At 37.6% G+C, this 14,686-nt stretch overlaps 2 protein-coding genes across 2 annotated transcripts in view; both read left to right on the forward strand.

Annotated features, from left to right (window-relative positions):
- pgrmc2 (progesterone receptor membrane component 2) overlaps positions 1-4,286 on the forward strand; it is a 20,148-nt gene extending 15,862 nt beyond the window's left edge. Inside the window, exon 3 of the mRNA XM_008278273.1 lies at positions 2,653-4,286. Within this exon, the coding sequence (XP_008276495.1) occupies positions 2,653-2,750 (98 nt within the window). The 3' untranslated portion in view covers positions 2,751-4,286. The remainder of the gene's footprint in view (positions 1-2,652) is intronic.
- A 1,749-nt stretch (positions 4,287-6,035) lies between these two features.
- Positions 6,036-11,499, forward strand: asmt2 (acetylserotonin O-methyltransferase 2). The gene is made up of 7 exons (XM_008278282.1): positions 6,036-6,525; positions 8,200-8,333; positions 9,473-9,541; positions 9,615-9,733; positions 9,870-10,007; positions 10,472-10,594; positions 10,920-11,499. Exons 1-7 carry the CDS (start codon positions 6,445-6,447, stop codon positions 11,129-11,131), a joined length of 876 nt encoding a protein of 291 aa, XP_008276504.1. The 5' UTR covers positions 6,036-6,444; the 3' UTR covers positions 11,132-11,499.
- Positions 11,500-14,686: the final 3,187 nt, after the last annotated feature.

Here is a 14,686-nt window from a genome sequence, read left to right on the forward strand (position 1 = left end):
ACTAAAAGAGATGACAGAGATCTAATATCTAACAGTCCACATTTAATTGTCCTGTTTGTTGATTGTGGTGGAGTTGTTTTAATTTGGAGAAGGTTGCTATGAACAGCCCTTGTATTGTTAATGTTACACTGATAGAACCTGGGTGGTCGGGGGGCAGACGTCGTCTCTATAGGACACTGGGAGGGTAACGGCCATAGAGCAGCAGCAGAGAAGCTTCCTGGTCTCACCTCTGGACTGTCAGGGGTTTGGTTTTCTAATAAACTTCTCCATATTCTTAGATAAGAGAGCTGCATCATCCAAAGTGGGATGTATGCCGTCTCTCCTAACGAGACCGGGTTTTCCCCAGAAAGTTTTCCATTTATCTATTCAACCCACATTGTTTTCTGGACACCAGAGGTTGACTGATGACATGCGGCTCTACATGTCATCACCGGTCAAACTGGGCAGGGGTCCAGAAAAAACTATGAAGTCCCACATAGTTTTAGTGAATTTAATCACCAACTCAACGTTAATTTTAGTGACCTCTGACTGCCGTAACCAGGTGTCATTACCGGCGGTGTGAATTACAAACCTACTGTATTTACGTTTATCCTCAGCCAGCAGTTTTAAATATGATTCAGTGTCGCCTGCTCTGGCCTCAGGAATACATTTGGCTATGGTAGCTGGTGTCTCTAGCTTCACGTTTCTGACTGTGGAGCTGCCGATGACCAGAGTCCTGTCCTCAGCAGGGGGTGGGTGGTGAACCATGGGCTTCTTCTTCGGGCTACGCTTCCTAACGGACCGTCATCCAGCCCGCCTGGCTTCCCGGCTGCTCGGGAGCTGCCGGGTCGTGGCTTCGTTTACTTCATGCACGGGTGTCAGTGTGCAGGAACCCGCTCAGGCTTGGTTCTAGCACACAGGTCAGGCTGTAGATTAAAGGAAAAACCCGCAGAAAGGCTCTTAATGAGCTGATTGGAAACCACGTGACAGAGGATTAATTGAGGCTCACCTGAGAACCGTCTCCTCCCACTCATTACGAACCTGTCACTGGTCTGTTTTACTGGTTCATCTGAGGGGATATTTACACAAAAACGGCACAATTTTCTGCTATTTGTATGATTTTATTTACACTTCTGCTCCATTAGTACAACCAAATACTGCACGTTTTACAAAACTGTTATTTTAAAGCTGTAGTTACTTTGCAGGTACAGATATATATAGATCTATTATTTGTTTGTACTTCTACCTATAGATGTAAAGTACACTTACTAAAACACTGCACTTAATTTTAAACTACTTGTGCTTTACTTCATGGTTCTCTACGGTTCTGTTCCAGTACAGACAAACAAATACCACCCTGTTTACATCAGTTTGTGTGTTTTAAAGCTGCAGTTAAGTTCTGTGGTCAGATGGAACAAAAACTGAGCAGAAACATGTCTGGAGGAGAGAAGGTGAGGCCTTTAACCCCAAGAACACCAAACCTACCATCAAGCATGGAGGTGGCAGCATCATGCTCTGAGGCTTTACACAAAGTAAATAGAATAATAAAGGAGGAGGATCACCTCCACATTCTTCAGGAAAACCTACAACCATCAGCCAGGAGGTTGATCTTGGACACAGTTGGGTTTGCCAACAACACTACGAGCCCAAACATGCGTTAAAAGTGGTGAAGAAATGGTTAAATTAAGGCTGGAATGAAGGTTCTGGACTGGTCTCCCCAAAGTTCTGACCTAAACCCATCAAGAACCCGATGAAGAAACAAGTCAGAAAACCAACAAACTCAGTTGAACTGCAGCGATTCCATCCAAAGATAAACCAGAAGCTGGTCGGCAGAATCCAGAAGAGTCTAAAAATGGCCAAAAGACATTTAAGCAAATATTACAGTAGCTGTATGTATATNTTCCTTCCTTTTGTTGAGCACAAAAAACTAAAGCAACAAAAGCTGTGTGTCTGATTTCAGGGCTTGTTTAAGGTGGAAATAATTAAAATAAATGTAAACTCTCAGTGTTTGGTGCTCAAAGGAGACTTAAATCAGCAGAATAAAGGTGGAATCAAACGAGTACTTATGGTAAATAATGTGCACCTATAATGAGGCTTCATAATTAAATAAAACAGGGATGCTTCAGTTCTCCAGATGTGAGGAAACATGCAGCAAAAATCAAATCGTCATCATGTCACATTTTTATATTTTTCTCACTGCCGAGTCAAACGATCCTTGTGCTAAAATTACAGCCTGTTTCACAATATCCTTCACAGTTTTTGTAATAACTGTTAAGCCTGCACTCATTCACATGTACACACAGCGTAGCTTTAGTTTGGACACAAGGTGGTTTACATGAAGCATCAGACACAGAGTTTATTATTACTTTGTTCACCCAAAATGTTTGACCCAAGTCATAGAGTTTAAAGGCAACGCTGCCAAATACTGAGGAGATGGATGGAAACTTCTGACTTTGAACAAAGTTATAAAATAATTCTCTCTCTCATTATTCTGCCGTTTAGCAAATAGAAATAATGTTGGTGATCCTGACTGACCTGAAACAGGGAAAGTTTCGTCTCATTTAATGTCAGATAGTGAGAAAAAAAAAATTCTGTGTCTTTTTATACAGCGAATGTTTATTGTTGATTATCATTGAGCTCTGCTGTAACCCTTCTTGTCGTCTCTCCTTCCAGAAAAATACGATTACGTCGGGAGGTTGCTGAAGCCCGGAGACGAGCCGTCGGAGTACACAGACGAGGAGGACATCAAGGACCACCTGAAGCACGACTGAGCGGTTCCATCTTCACCGACCAAAGCCAGGAGCCCCAAACAGCTGCGACGGACCTCCTCCTCCTGCCCCAACCGACCCACCTGCCGCCCCCCCTCCCTTTACCTGCCCCAACTCCCACCTTCCTCCCTCCCCCCCCTTCATCATCCCACCGACGACGACAAAGACGGCGAGGAGCTTCTTTCAACAACAAAAACAAAACAACAACAACAAAACAACCCCACGGCGTGCGGGGCGGCGGTCGAGGGCTCGTGCCATTTAAAAATATTTGAAGTCCGGGCGGGGGAGGGGAAAGCGTGGTCGCCGCAGAGTCGCCGCTGGGTGGTCGGAGGCAGTCGGAGAAACATTGGTCTGAGAGGATCAGCGGGATCGGGACGGGGAGGCAGATCTTTCTTTGTTTTTTTTTATTACTATCTTCGGTTTGGTCACATCGAACTGCTTCAGCTTCGGACAGCTTATCAGTCAATCATTTCTGTTTCTTGTTCAAATCATTCTCCAAACACACCCCCCCAGCAACCTTGTGCAGAGGGCAGCCTGAACCAAAGGCCACCAGGCAGGCGGGGCATCTTCCTGTTGTGTTCGTAGTGTATGCACTACTAGTTCTCTTCGTTTGTCACCATGTGATTGTATTTGTTGAGTAGCATAGCGGGCGTTTTGGGCGGGCGGGGAGTTTGTTTCGTTTCTTTTGATTTTTTTTTTTTTTTTGAACGGGTGGGTCAGAGGTCCTCGCCACATGAATTTTTTGAATCACATCAGACGGACTGAATCACTGATCGGGAATACAAAGGGAAAGGTGATAAAAGGCAGTCCTAATCAATCGACTTCAATTGTTTACATGCCTCACAAGCCAGCTGCAAGTCTGTAGATTCCCCTGAAAAATGGTCCAAGTATTAATTGTGCCTTATTTTGTTCGTTGCATCAGTCCTGAACCGGTCTAACAAAGGAGGAGGAGGAGGCGAGCGGAGGGACGTCGGTTTGTTCTCCTCGACTTTAAAAAAAGAAAAGAAAAGAAAAGAAGGCATACGTTGTGTCAGTCGTCCACGCACAGACTGTAAGATCCCCCCACTTCACAAACTCTGTACATAGACCGTATGAATTACTCAGTGTTACTGCCATATTTATGTAGTTGATGAACTCCATATATGCTATGTCGTATTGGCCAAAACCCCCATTGTTTGTGTTTTTGTTTTTCTTTTCCTTTCAGTTCTCTTTTTAAATGTGGGTGAATTTCCAAAAAAATAAAAATAAACTAGAGCAAAGTGCTGCAGGGCGGGACCGGGAGCTGTTCTTGCGGAATCTTTTTTTTTGTTTGTTTTGTTTGTTTGTTTGTTTGTTTGTTTTGTTTTTTTCGGAGACGTTGCTTATCCTGTAAATATATCTATCATTTTATTAAAGCATGTGCAACAACGACGTGAGCTGATGCTGAATCTCCCACCACATCGTGTATTTAAATGTTGGGTGTGTGTGTGCGTGTCTGCGTGGCCGAGGCAGGGAAGGGATTTGTTCATGCATAATAAATCGATTTGGTTAATAATTGAAGACGTCTGGAGTTTGTTTGCTCTCGGAGGTGGCCGTGATTGGACCTAGGGGGGGAAAAGAAAAAAACGTTGATAGGCGACGGAAATATGTTGTACCGGTGAGTGAGTTAAAAAGTCTGAGGGGTGCATTAAAGTCAGCGTCAGACTCGTTTTATGTTAAATTCTGTTAAAGTACCTTTAAGTGTGTTTACAGGTTAAAATAAGCTCATTTCAGCAGCTGGTGGAGATTTAACAGTAAAGGTTGAACTACTAAAATGTTTAATTGGAGTTTAAGTTGGATGCTTTTCCACAAACATTCTTCAGTAGCTGTAAAGACGTTAAAAAACAATTATTAAGAACAGAACCAAACGCTGCTAGAAGAGAAGTTCTGAGATTGTTGATTCACATTTCAGGTTTTGTTTAAGGTGATTTCTGGTCAAAAGAAGAAAAAGACATGGTTGAATTAGTGGAAATTTCCTAATTCTGACTCCTTAAAGGCGACTTAAATCAATGGAAAAAATGGAAATAAATGAGCAGTAATATTTATAAATGTGAAATGGCAGCACATATGTATTTATTGCATTTTACATTTTTTACAAATTAATAATTAAACATACTGTGTAGGGACAGAGAAATAGAACTAATTCAAATATTAATGCTAAGACCCTGCAGTATTATTTATTATAGAAATATATCTGATTAAATTATTTTTTTGTTTTGTTTTTTACAATATTATGATGGACTTACCTACTATGTTTTTTCTATGTTTGTAAATAGGAATATTAAAATAAAATGATATATAACAATAATAAATAGTGTTTAGGGACAGAGAAATTAGAAATAACTCAAATATTAGGGCTAAGACCCTGTAATATCATTATTGTTATTATATACATATATCTGATTAAATTAAATATTAATGAGTGAAGGTTTCCTGCAATATTATTATACAGATTAACTTACTATAATGTTCAGGTTAAGACCCTACAAGGTGTTATATGATGTCAAAGTTGTTTTTTTGGTTTGTTTATAAGTACAATAAAATATAGGAAAATAATACACAGATATATAAATACAGACAAAAAGGGGACTTTTTTTTTTTTTAATTCATATGTTGCTAAAAAAGAAAAGTTATGTAGGGTTATATCATTTAAAAGATATCCATATATTATTCTTTCCATATTTACTTTAATATATGATATGTAATATATATGCATTCATGTTAATAAATAAAAATAAGTGTAGAAATAGTAAAATAAACTGATGTAAATTAATGTATTGATAAATATTATGTAGGAACAGAAAAAGAAATAATGTAAATATTAATATTACGACTTTATTTAAGCAATAGATTAGGAAAAAATACACAGAGATCTATTTATACGTACAGAGAGAAATGTATTGTGCACAAAATTTAAAAAATAAAATATATATATATATATATACCAATATACATATAATATTAAAATAAAACATAGCTTAATAATAGATTTATTTATTTATTTATTTATTTATTTATTTATTTATTTATTTATTTATTAAATAAAGAAATAAGATTTGATTGGATTTGTTTGTCCTTTGGGGGCCACCGTACTTGGAACAACTCCTCAGAATGACTCAATATTTTAATCAAGTCAATAAACAGCGCTGCAGTCATATTTCTAGCGGGGATCTGATCGTGTTATTGATCACTGATCGACACCACAGAAGAACAGCGACGTGGAACAAACGAAGGAGCGTCACTGAGACCTGAGCGGCTCCACAGCGCCGCCGCAGCTGCTGCGGTTCAACCCGGAACTGCAGCTTCGCTCAGTCTGCGTTCATCGAGCGACTCTGCTGCCTCGAACCGGGTCTGATCCGGATCAGATCCGAGCCCTATCCGTCGGTCCGCTCTCAGACTGCATCCAGGCTGCAGCTGCATCAAACTGCACCGACAGATTCGCTGTTTTTTTGCAGCAGAAGTTGAATTTCGAGGCTTTTTCCTTCCAAAACAATCTGCGTCTTTCCTCTACTGCTGCTGCTGCTTCTCCCCGGATCGGATCCTGGCAGCAGCTCTTCAGGCCACAGCACCGGCTGAGATCCAGCAAAAGCCCGGATCCAGGAGCTCCGAGGAGCTGCGGCTGTAACGAGGCTTCCTGAGCTGCTGCTGCTGCTGCTGCTGCTGCTGCTGGAATGCAGTGATGGCGGAACATCTGTCCCAGAGCGAGCTGGATTACCCCTTCAAACTTCTGGAGTATTTCAACGGCTTCAGGGTGTCGAAGGTAACACGTGTTCAATTCAGTTCAGTTTTATTTGTATAGCGCAGTTTACAGCACATGTCATCACACAGCGCCGAATACAGTCAGTGTTTGTTGTGTAGCGATGATGTGAAGATGCTGAAACATACATAAAAAAGTTTATTCAAGCAAGTACAATATCTCAGAATCACCCTCCAGAACAGACAAACCCACTGGCTTCTATAGGGGAGCTGTTTGAACGAAGAGCCAATCAAACCATATGGCTGACCCCCATATGAGGCGACCTCCTTCAGTGACCTTTGACCTGTCCACTTGGTCAGCAGGTTCCAGACCCACGGTGTAGTATTTCAGATACTACATAAGGTACAGACCNGAATGACCTGATGTTCTGACACTGTTTAATTATCAATATACAGGATGTGGCCAAAAGTATGTGGACGCCTGAGCAGCCTCCAAATGTTTTTGCAGCCGATTATCATGTTGAAAAAGGGAATCATCTTCCTCAAACTCTGGCAGCAAATTTTTACAAAAAAAAGGTTTAAAAAAATGTAAAAATCTGGCAGCAATGGTGCCAGAAAAAAGGTACAAAAAATAAAAATTAAAAAAATTAAAAAAATTAAATTAAAGAAAAAAAAGGTGGAATATTGGGGGGAAAAGAAGAAGAAGAAAAATGCTGAAAATAATCTGTAAAGTAATTCGATTTTCAGTGGATTCAAACAGTATAACGGTAATTTTACAGTCACACATTGTAAAAATAAAATATATATATTTTATAAATGTACAGATTTTTTGTTTGACCATTATGTACAGTTTAAATGTGATTTTATTAAATAATATCTGTAATTTAACAAAAGAGGGGAAATCTGTAGCATAATAATTCTGTAAATTATTTCACATTTTCAACTTTAAAATGCAAATAGTAAAATAATATCTTCTTCAGGTTTAAATACTGTAAGAAAAAAAAGAAGCTTTTTTTACAGTGACATTGTTAAAGAAGAAATTACTTTTGATAAAAATGTCATTTTTTGATGTAGAAATGATGTCCAGCTTTGGCCTGTTTCTTATTGTTTTTTTTTTACAGTTAACATGTAAATTAATATTTTTTCTGTGATTTCACTCGATATTATCAGTAATTTAGAATAAAAGGGAAAATCAATCTGCAACACAACAGTTTAATAAATTTATATTTACATTTATTTAATACTGTATTTTATTTTTTTCCTTAAAGTATCTGTAAATATCTGTAAAATAATATTTTTGTGGATTTAAACAGCAAAAAAAAAAAACATTTTACAGTCAAATGATGTAAAAGTGGAATAAGTATTTGTAAAAATACAGATTTTTGATGTGGACATTATTTACAGAGGTAATTAAATCAATATTTTTATTTTATTTACTGTTATCTAAACAAAACAGGAAAAATCTGTCACAACAGAATACAACCTATTTTTTCTTTTTTTTCAAAACATTTTTCAATGCTTCATATACTTTTTTTTTTTTTTCAAATAAAGGCAAATATCTGTGAAATAATGATAATAATTTTTTTTCACATTTAAATACAGTAAAAAATATCAATGTTATTATGCAGTGATATTGTTAAAGAACAAAACGTAGCTATTTCCATGTGGACGGTATTTGCAGTCCTGGCCTGTTGTGTTTTTGTGTTTACTGTGTTGTGTTGTGTTGTGTTGTGTTCAAACAGCTGTGTACAGCAGCAGCGACGTGGCCAACCTCTACCTGGCCAAAGGCAGCGTCAAGTCTCTCCACGACATGATCATCTACCAGTCCCAGACCATCTACCCGCTGTGGAACAACCTGGTGGACGCCGTCAGGTCGGTGGCAGAACGTCAGCTGGTGGAGCTGAACACAGTCAGCTGTTAAACTACTCACTGTTCTGGGTGGAAATGACTTTAATTATTTAAGCACAAAAAAAGTTCACACTGTAAAAAAATATTGTGTTTTTAACTGTAGTTCTTTGAATAATTTACCGATATTTTACATATTTTCCCTGTTTTGATAAATTACAGATTTAAAAAAAACTAATGAAATAACACAAAAAAAATTTGATTTATTAAAAAAAAAAAAAAAAAAAAAAACTGGCAAAAACTGTGCACATCAAAAATCTGGGGGAAAAAACAAAAAACAAAATAAAACCGTAATTAGTTCTGTCTTTGTTTTCTTTAAGTTTGTTTATCTAACTCAAACATTATTATTTTAGTTATGTATTTAGTTTCATGTTTTTTACTATATTTAAATTGGGAAAAATATAATTATTTTACAGATATTTGCTAATATTTTGCTAATATTCAAAAGAAATATTGGTGAATAATTTTTCAACGGATAATTTGCAGATTTTCTCTGTTTTGTTAAATTACAGATGATAACTGGTAAAAAAAAATAAATTAATAAATAAAATAAAAAAATCACAGAAAAAATACGAATCCTAACTTTAAAGCATTTCCACATCAGAAATCTGTATTTGTTTTTGACCATGCAATAACACCATTTTTTTCTTTATTTAAATCATTAAAAGTTATATTTGTTTCCAGCTGTTTGTTGTTATTTGATAGAACAGCTGGTAAATCATTTATCAACCATTATTCTACAGATTGTCCTTGTTTTGTTCAAGGACAGATAACACCAGTCAAAAAAAGGTATTGATTTACATGTTAATCGTAAAAAAGAATAATAATTAAAAACCAAAAAAAAACAAACTACAAATAATGTCTATTTTTTTTTACAAATAGTTATTCAATCTTTTCCAGTGTGTCACACCGTTTTACTGGATTTAAATCAGCAGAAAATCTCATTATTTTGCCAGTATTTGCTGCTATTTTGGCCGTTTTTACAGTTAACAAACATTACAGTCTTCCACTTATTTATCAGGCGTAGTTGCAGCTGTTTTCAGAACTAAAACAAAATCCCCAGAAGGAAACCAGGAACAAACGGTTTGTTGTTCTCCACCGTGCAGGGAGGGAAAGAACCAGAACAAGAGGACGTTCGGCCTTCCACCGGAGGAGGTGTTTCAGGCCATTTACAGGTTGGTGCTGATGTTCAGATGCTTCATGTATAATTCCTGGAGTTGATTTAAGAGTCTGAGTTATTTTGTGCAGGTCTGAGGAGGAGATGCTGAAGTTCATGGGCCTCATGAACTCCTCGTGGGTACTGGACGGACACGACATCGTGACGGCGTTCAACCTCTCCTGCTTTCAGAAGATCGTCGACCTCGGAGGTAGAGTTCTTCACAGTGGACTCGCTTTATGCTAAGCTAAGCTAGCATGGCTCTATCTGAATATCTCCCCAAAGCCTCGTGTGTCCTCCTGCATGGTTTCCCAGTGAACTGACGGCTCTGTGTGAACGACTCCCAGGTTGCACCGGCGCTCTGGCCCGTGAGATGGCGAAGGCGTATCCGACCTCCTCGGTCACCGTGTTCGACCTCCCGCAGGTCGTGGAGACGGCTCAGAAGCATTTCTCTCAGGAGAACGACGCCTTTTCATTTCAGACCGGTGAGCCTCGACCGCCCTCATTCAGCAAACAGACAAATAAAACCTGCTGCACCTTCTGAAGTGGGACAGCAGAGGGAAATAAAACTACAAAACGATGCCAGATCATATGAATCCTGTGCACTTTTAGATAATAACGTCATGCATTTCAGATTTACTCTATCATATGTGAAATTTATGGTTATTTCTAACCGATGAGTGTCGTTGATTCTCATAGAAAAATCTGATAAATAAAAACCTGCTGCACCATCTGTAGTGTGATAGCAAAACGATGCTGGATAACATGAATCCTGTGTGTTTTTAGATAATAAAGTCATGCATTTCAGATTTACTCTATTATGTGACAGTCCTGTAGTTTGTTTTTAACATCAGACTGATTGTCCAAACACAAACCTGCTGAATTGTTGCTTCAGATTAATTTCAGTTCAGTGAATAATTAAAAACTTGTTTTTTTATTGTGCGTGCAGGAGATTTCTTCAGCGGTGACATTCCTGCTGCTGACTTGTACGTTCTGGCCAGAATCATCCACGACTGGCCTGAGGAGAAGTGTGTGACGCTGCTCAAGAAGATCTATGACGCCTGCCGACCAGGTGAGTCAGCTTTTATGTGTGTCTTCAACAACCTGCTGCATGAATTCTTCTGTTATGTAACTTTTACCAGAGACCTGAGATCACTACGTCAGAGCTAGACGTAAAGAAATTCCCTCCAAACGTTCATAACTTCTTCGGAAGGGTTGTTTTAATCAGTTTACTATTGTCAGCGTTTGAAGAGATATCCTTTGTCCACATCTGTGAAGGCGTAAAGATGCTAAAGATCCACATTTGATGCTTTTTTTTCTTCTAACATTCTTGATGGACACGAGATGAATAACGAACGTTTCCAGTCCGGCTCTCAGCTTATGTGTCGTCCCGTCAGGCGGCGGCGTCCTGCTGGTCGAGGCGATGCTGTTCGAGAACAGACGAGGACCCGTCATGGCTCAGATGTTCTCCCTCAACATGCTGGTGCAGGCTGAAGGCCGCGAGCGTCCGCCGTCCGAGTACGTCCACATGCTGAACCAGACCGGCTTCCACAACGTTCAGGTGTGTCGCACCGGGAAGTCCTACGACGCCATCCTGGCCGTCAGATGAGCTCCAGGGGTGTCTCTCAGGAGCAAGGGGCTGAACCGGGAGAGTTCAAGGCCTTGGAAAAGGTTTGGAGATGGACGGAAACAGCAGTTGGATCTCCAGTTGGTGTTGTGGTGTTTTCAGATACTGTGTTTGCAGCTCAGTGATACAATACAAGCTGCTGCTGGATGATATATTAAATCAGTATTCGCCTCAAATTTAATATTAACAAAACATTTCTGCATCCAAATACAAGAATTAATCCAGATTAAAGAAGGAATTCTGCACTTTTTGCCTGACAAAAGACTGATCCCACTCTAGCATGTGAAAGCAGCTGGTTAGCCTAGCTTAGCATCTGGATAATCCCATCTTAAATCATGAAGATGTTTGGAAACACTGCTGCTCCAACATCTCTGATTGGCCTGAAACTTTTATAGCATAAAATATGAACATTTATAAAGATATATGTGAAATTTTAACTTGACATATCAAATACTTTCTGAGTTTTTTATTTTAATAATAATAGTTAGTTGATATTTAATATGAATAATGAATATTGGCAAAACATTTCTGCATCAAAATACACAAATTAATACAGATAAAAGAAGGAATTCTGCACTTTTTGCCTTCTTGTCAACAGTGAAATGAAAATGATCCCACCCTAGCATGTGAAAGCAGCTGGTTAGCCTAGCTTAGCATCTGAAATCATCAGAAGTTTTACAAAAAAAAATCTGTTCTGATTTGCCTGAAACTTTTTTAGTATAAAATATAAAAAATTATTTAGGTATTTGTAAAGTTTTAGTCGTATATATCAAGTATATTTCAAGATACTTTTTTTTTTTTTTTAATTACCATCAATACAATCATTCTCTGGTAATCAGTATTTGCCTCCAATCTAATATTAGCAGAACATTTCTGCATCTCTGTACAGAATCACATCAAAATACAAGAATGATTACAGACTAAAGAAGGATTTCTTCTTGTCAAGAGTGAAATGAAAAGACTGATGCCACTCTAATATGCTAAAGTAGCTAGTTAGCCTAGCTTAGCATAAGGATCATCCCATCTTAAATCATCACAAGTTTTATAAAAAAAAAGCCTGCTTGTCCGTCTCTGATTTACCTGAAGCATTTGAAGCATAAAATATGGGTGTTTATAAAGATATTTGTACAATTTTAGCTGTAGTTCTTAAATATTTTTTGAGATACATTAAAATAAATTACCCATCAATACAATCATTTCTGGTTTGAAATTGCTACTGGTTAATATTTGCCTCTAATCTAATATTAGCAAAACATTTCTGCATCTCTGTACAGAATTACATCAAAATACAAGCGTTATTGCAGATTAAAGAAGGATTTCTTCATGTCAAGAGTGAAATGAAGTGTGCTAAATATGGTTAGCCTAGCTTAGCATAAGGAGGATTTCATCTCAAATCAACAAAAGTTTTCAAAAAATTTCTGCTCGACTATTGCTGCTGTGCCTGAAATTTTTGTGGCATAAAATATGAAAATGTATAAATATGTTTGTGAAATTTGACATTGATTTATCAAATACTTTTTGAGATAATACATTTTAAAAACGCCCGACCGCACATTGAAATTTGAGGCCGTTTGAACGACAACATCTCAGGAACTATTTAAGTTAAAGAGCTGAACTTGTCACTGTTATTTCTCATCATGTCATTGATTCAGAATCTGCAGTATTGGACAAGTACATAAAATTGTCTCTGATTATAGGTGAGTTGAAATATGACAAAATATTTCAAGAAAAGTTCCATCTTTGAGCTCATTAACAAAAATATTAATAACCCAGAAGTCGACTAGTGATATTTTCTGAACCACATGTAGCTGCAGGTCACAACAATAGGAAACAAAACTTATAAAATGATTTTAATATGAAATATGTTGTCACAAAACTGAAAAGAAAATTATTTTTGCTGAACTTTTATATGTAATTGAGCAAATTTGACAAGTTGTGCCACAAAAACAAAACGATTAGTTGATAGTCTGGTATATTTTTGTAGGTATAAACCTCGGTTTGGAGACTCGTTGTATAGTTTTGTGTCATTCCTTGGCTATGACCAACCACATAGATCTGTTAGAACGGTGGCATTTATCAGTTTAACATTTCACAGACGCCATTTTTAATATAAATAGTTTATGATACAACAGTTTTAGGCAAATCAGAGATGTCTGAGCAGAAGATTACTGATGATTTGAGATGGAATAACCCATAAAGAGTGCAAACAGGAGCTTCCTATGTAATGCCTTCTATCTATCTAACTCTGCAAAACGTCAATAGACTGTTTCTTTAGAAGAAGCCAACATAGTGCCCGTTATCAGATATATTTTTCCACCTATTGGAGCTAATAATTATTTTTTTATTGACAAAAATCATGAAACATTGCTCATGTTAAACTGCCCTAATGCGTAGTTTTACATTAACTGTGTTTTCTGTTAGACAAGAGTCCAAAAATACCAAAATCTCATCAACATCTGCAGCCATGTTTTGACATCACATATAACAGACACTAAATAAATAAAGTTCTATATGTTTCTGGATCATTATGTGAATTGTAAACCACTTCCTGTGACTATTTAACCAACATATTGCACCAGTATCACAGTGAACAGTTTCCTAAATGATTTTTTGCAAGATTTACTGTATTTATAATCCTGGATGGTTAGTTCAGATTTTTCTTAGCAACTTTTAAAAAGAAAAAATCATCATAGAAACCAACTATGCACAGCTCAAAGTTGTAAAAAAAATAGCTGTAGGTAATTACTGTATAACAGAAATGAACAACAACACATAGTTCTTATTATATAATCCGGTTAAAGTCTAAATCTTTCTCAGTTTTAGCAGAAAAGTCAGTGTTATTGATCTCTAGTATCTGCTCTTGCTGGATATTCATGATCTTTCGTTTTAAAGGATTCAAACACAGAATCCAGAAGGTGTACCGGAGCGTTTCCGCCAGCAGCAGGAATCAAAGTAAAACCTGAAAGTGCAGAAAGACGTGCAGCTAAATTTAGGAAAAACCTTTAAGCTTGAAGGAAAGCTGAGTGTTGTGATGTTGTGTCGTGTGTAGTTCAGGTTCAGTCTCTTCATGATCACCCTCAGTTTACCCTCATTGCTCCTCTGCTGGTATTAAACTGTTCTCTTTATGTTTTACACTCGCTGTTTAGAAAAGGCTGAAGGAAAAATCACTGTGTTAAAAAAACAAACCTGATGATGTTTGATGCAGTTCTGCCTCTTTTATCTGACTGGACTTTATGTTTACGCCTGAAATCAAGTCCACACATGATTCAGTTGTGTTGTTAGAGGAGCTGTGGTAGTTTAGTTTGAGTTTGCATGTTTGTCATTGATGAGATGTGAATGTAAAAATATCCACCTGTGCAGCAGAAACACAGAAAAACGGTCCTTCCTCAGTCCTGTTACTCCACTAAATGTGTCGCAGCAGGAATCCTGCAGATGAAATCAAAACTTGTTCATTCTTTGTCAAAAGGTCTTTTAAAAACTGTGCTTGTGTTCAGTTAAAGCAGCCGACTCACATTTCTGTGTTTTTATCAAACTGAG

The sequence above is a fragment of the Stegastes partitus genome, unplaced genomic scaffold (genome assembly GCF_000690725.1).
Source record: "Stegastes partitus isolate 25-593 unplaced genomic scaffold, Stegastes_partitus-1.0.2 Scaffold119, whole genome shotgun sequence".
Classification (NCBI taxonomy): Eukaryota; Metazoa; Chordata; class Actinopteri; family Pomacentridae; genus Stegastes; species Stegastes partitus.

Excerpts from the sequence above, each read along its gene's own strand:
- asmt2 (XM_008278282.1), top strand. The coding sequence starts at position 6,445 with ATGGCGGAACATCTGTCCCAGAGCGAGCTGGATTACCCCTTCAAACTT. Across the intron at positions 9,542-9,614 it reads GTGTTTCAGGCCATTTACAG|GTCTGAGGAGGAGATGCTGA; the intron begins GTTGGTGCTGAT and ends TATTTTGTGCAG. Across the intron at positions 10,008-10,471 it reads CGCCTTTTCATTTCAGACCG|GAGATTTCTTCAGCGGTGAC; the intron begins GTGAGCCTCGAC and ends TTGTGCGTGCAG.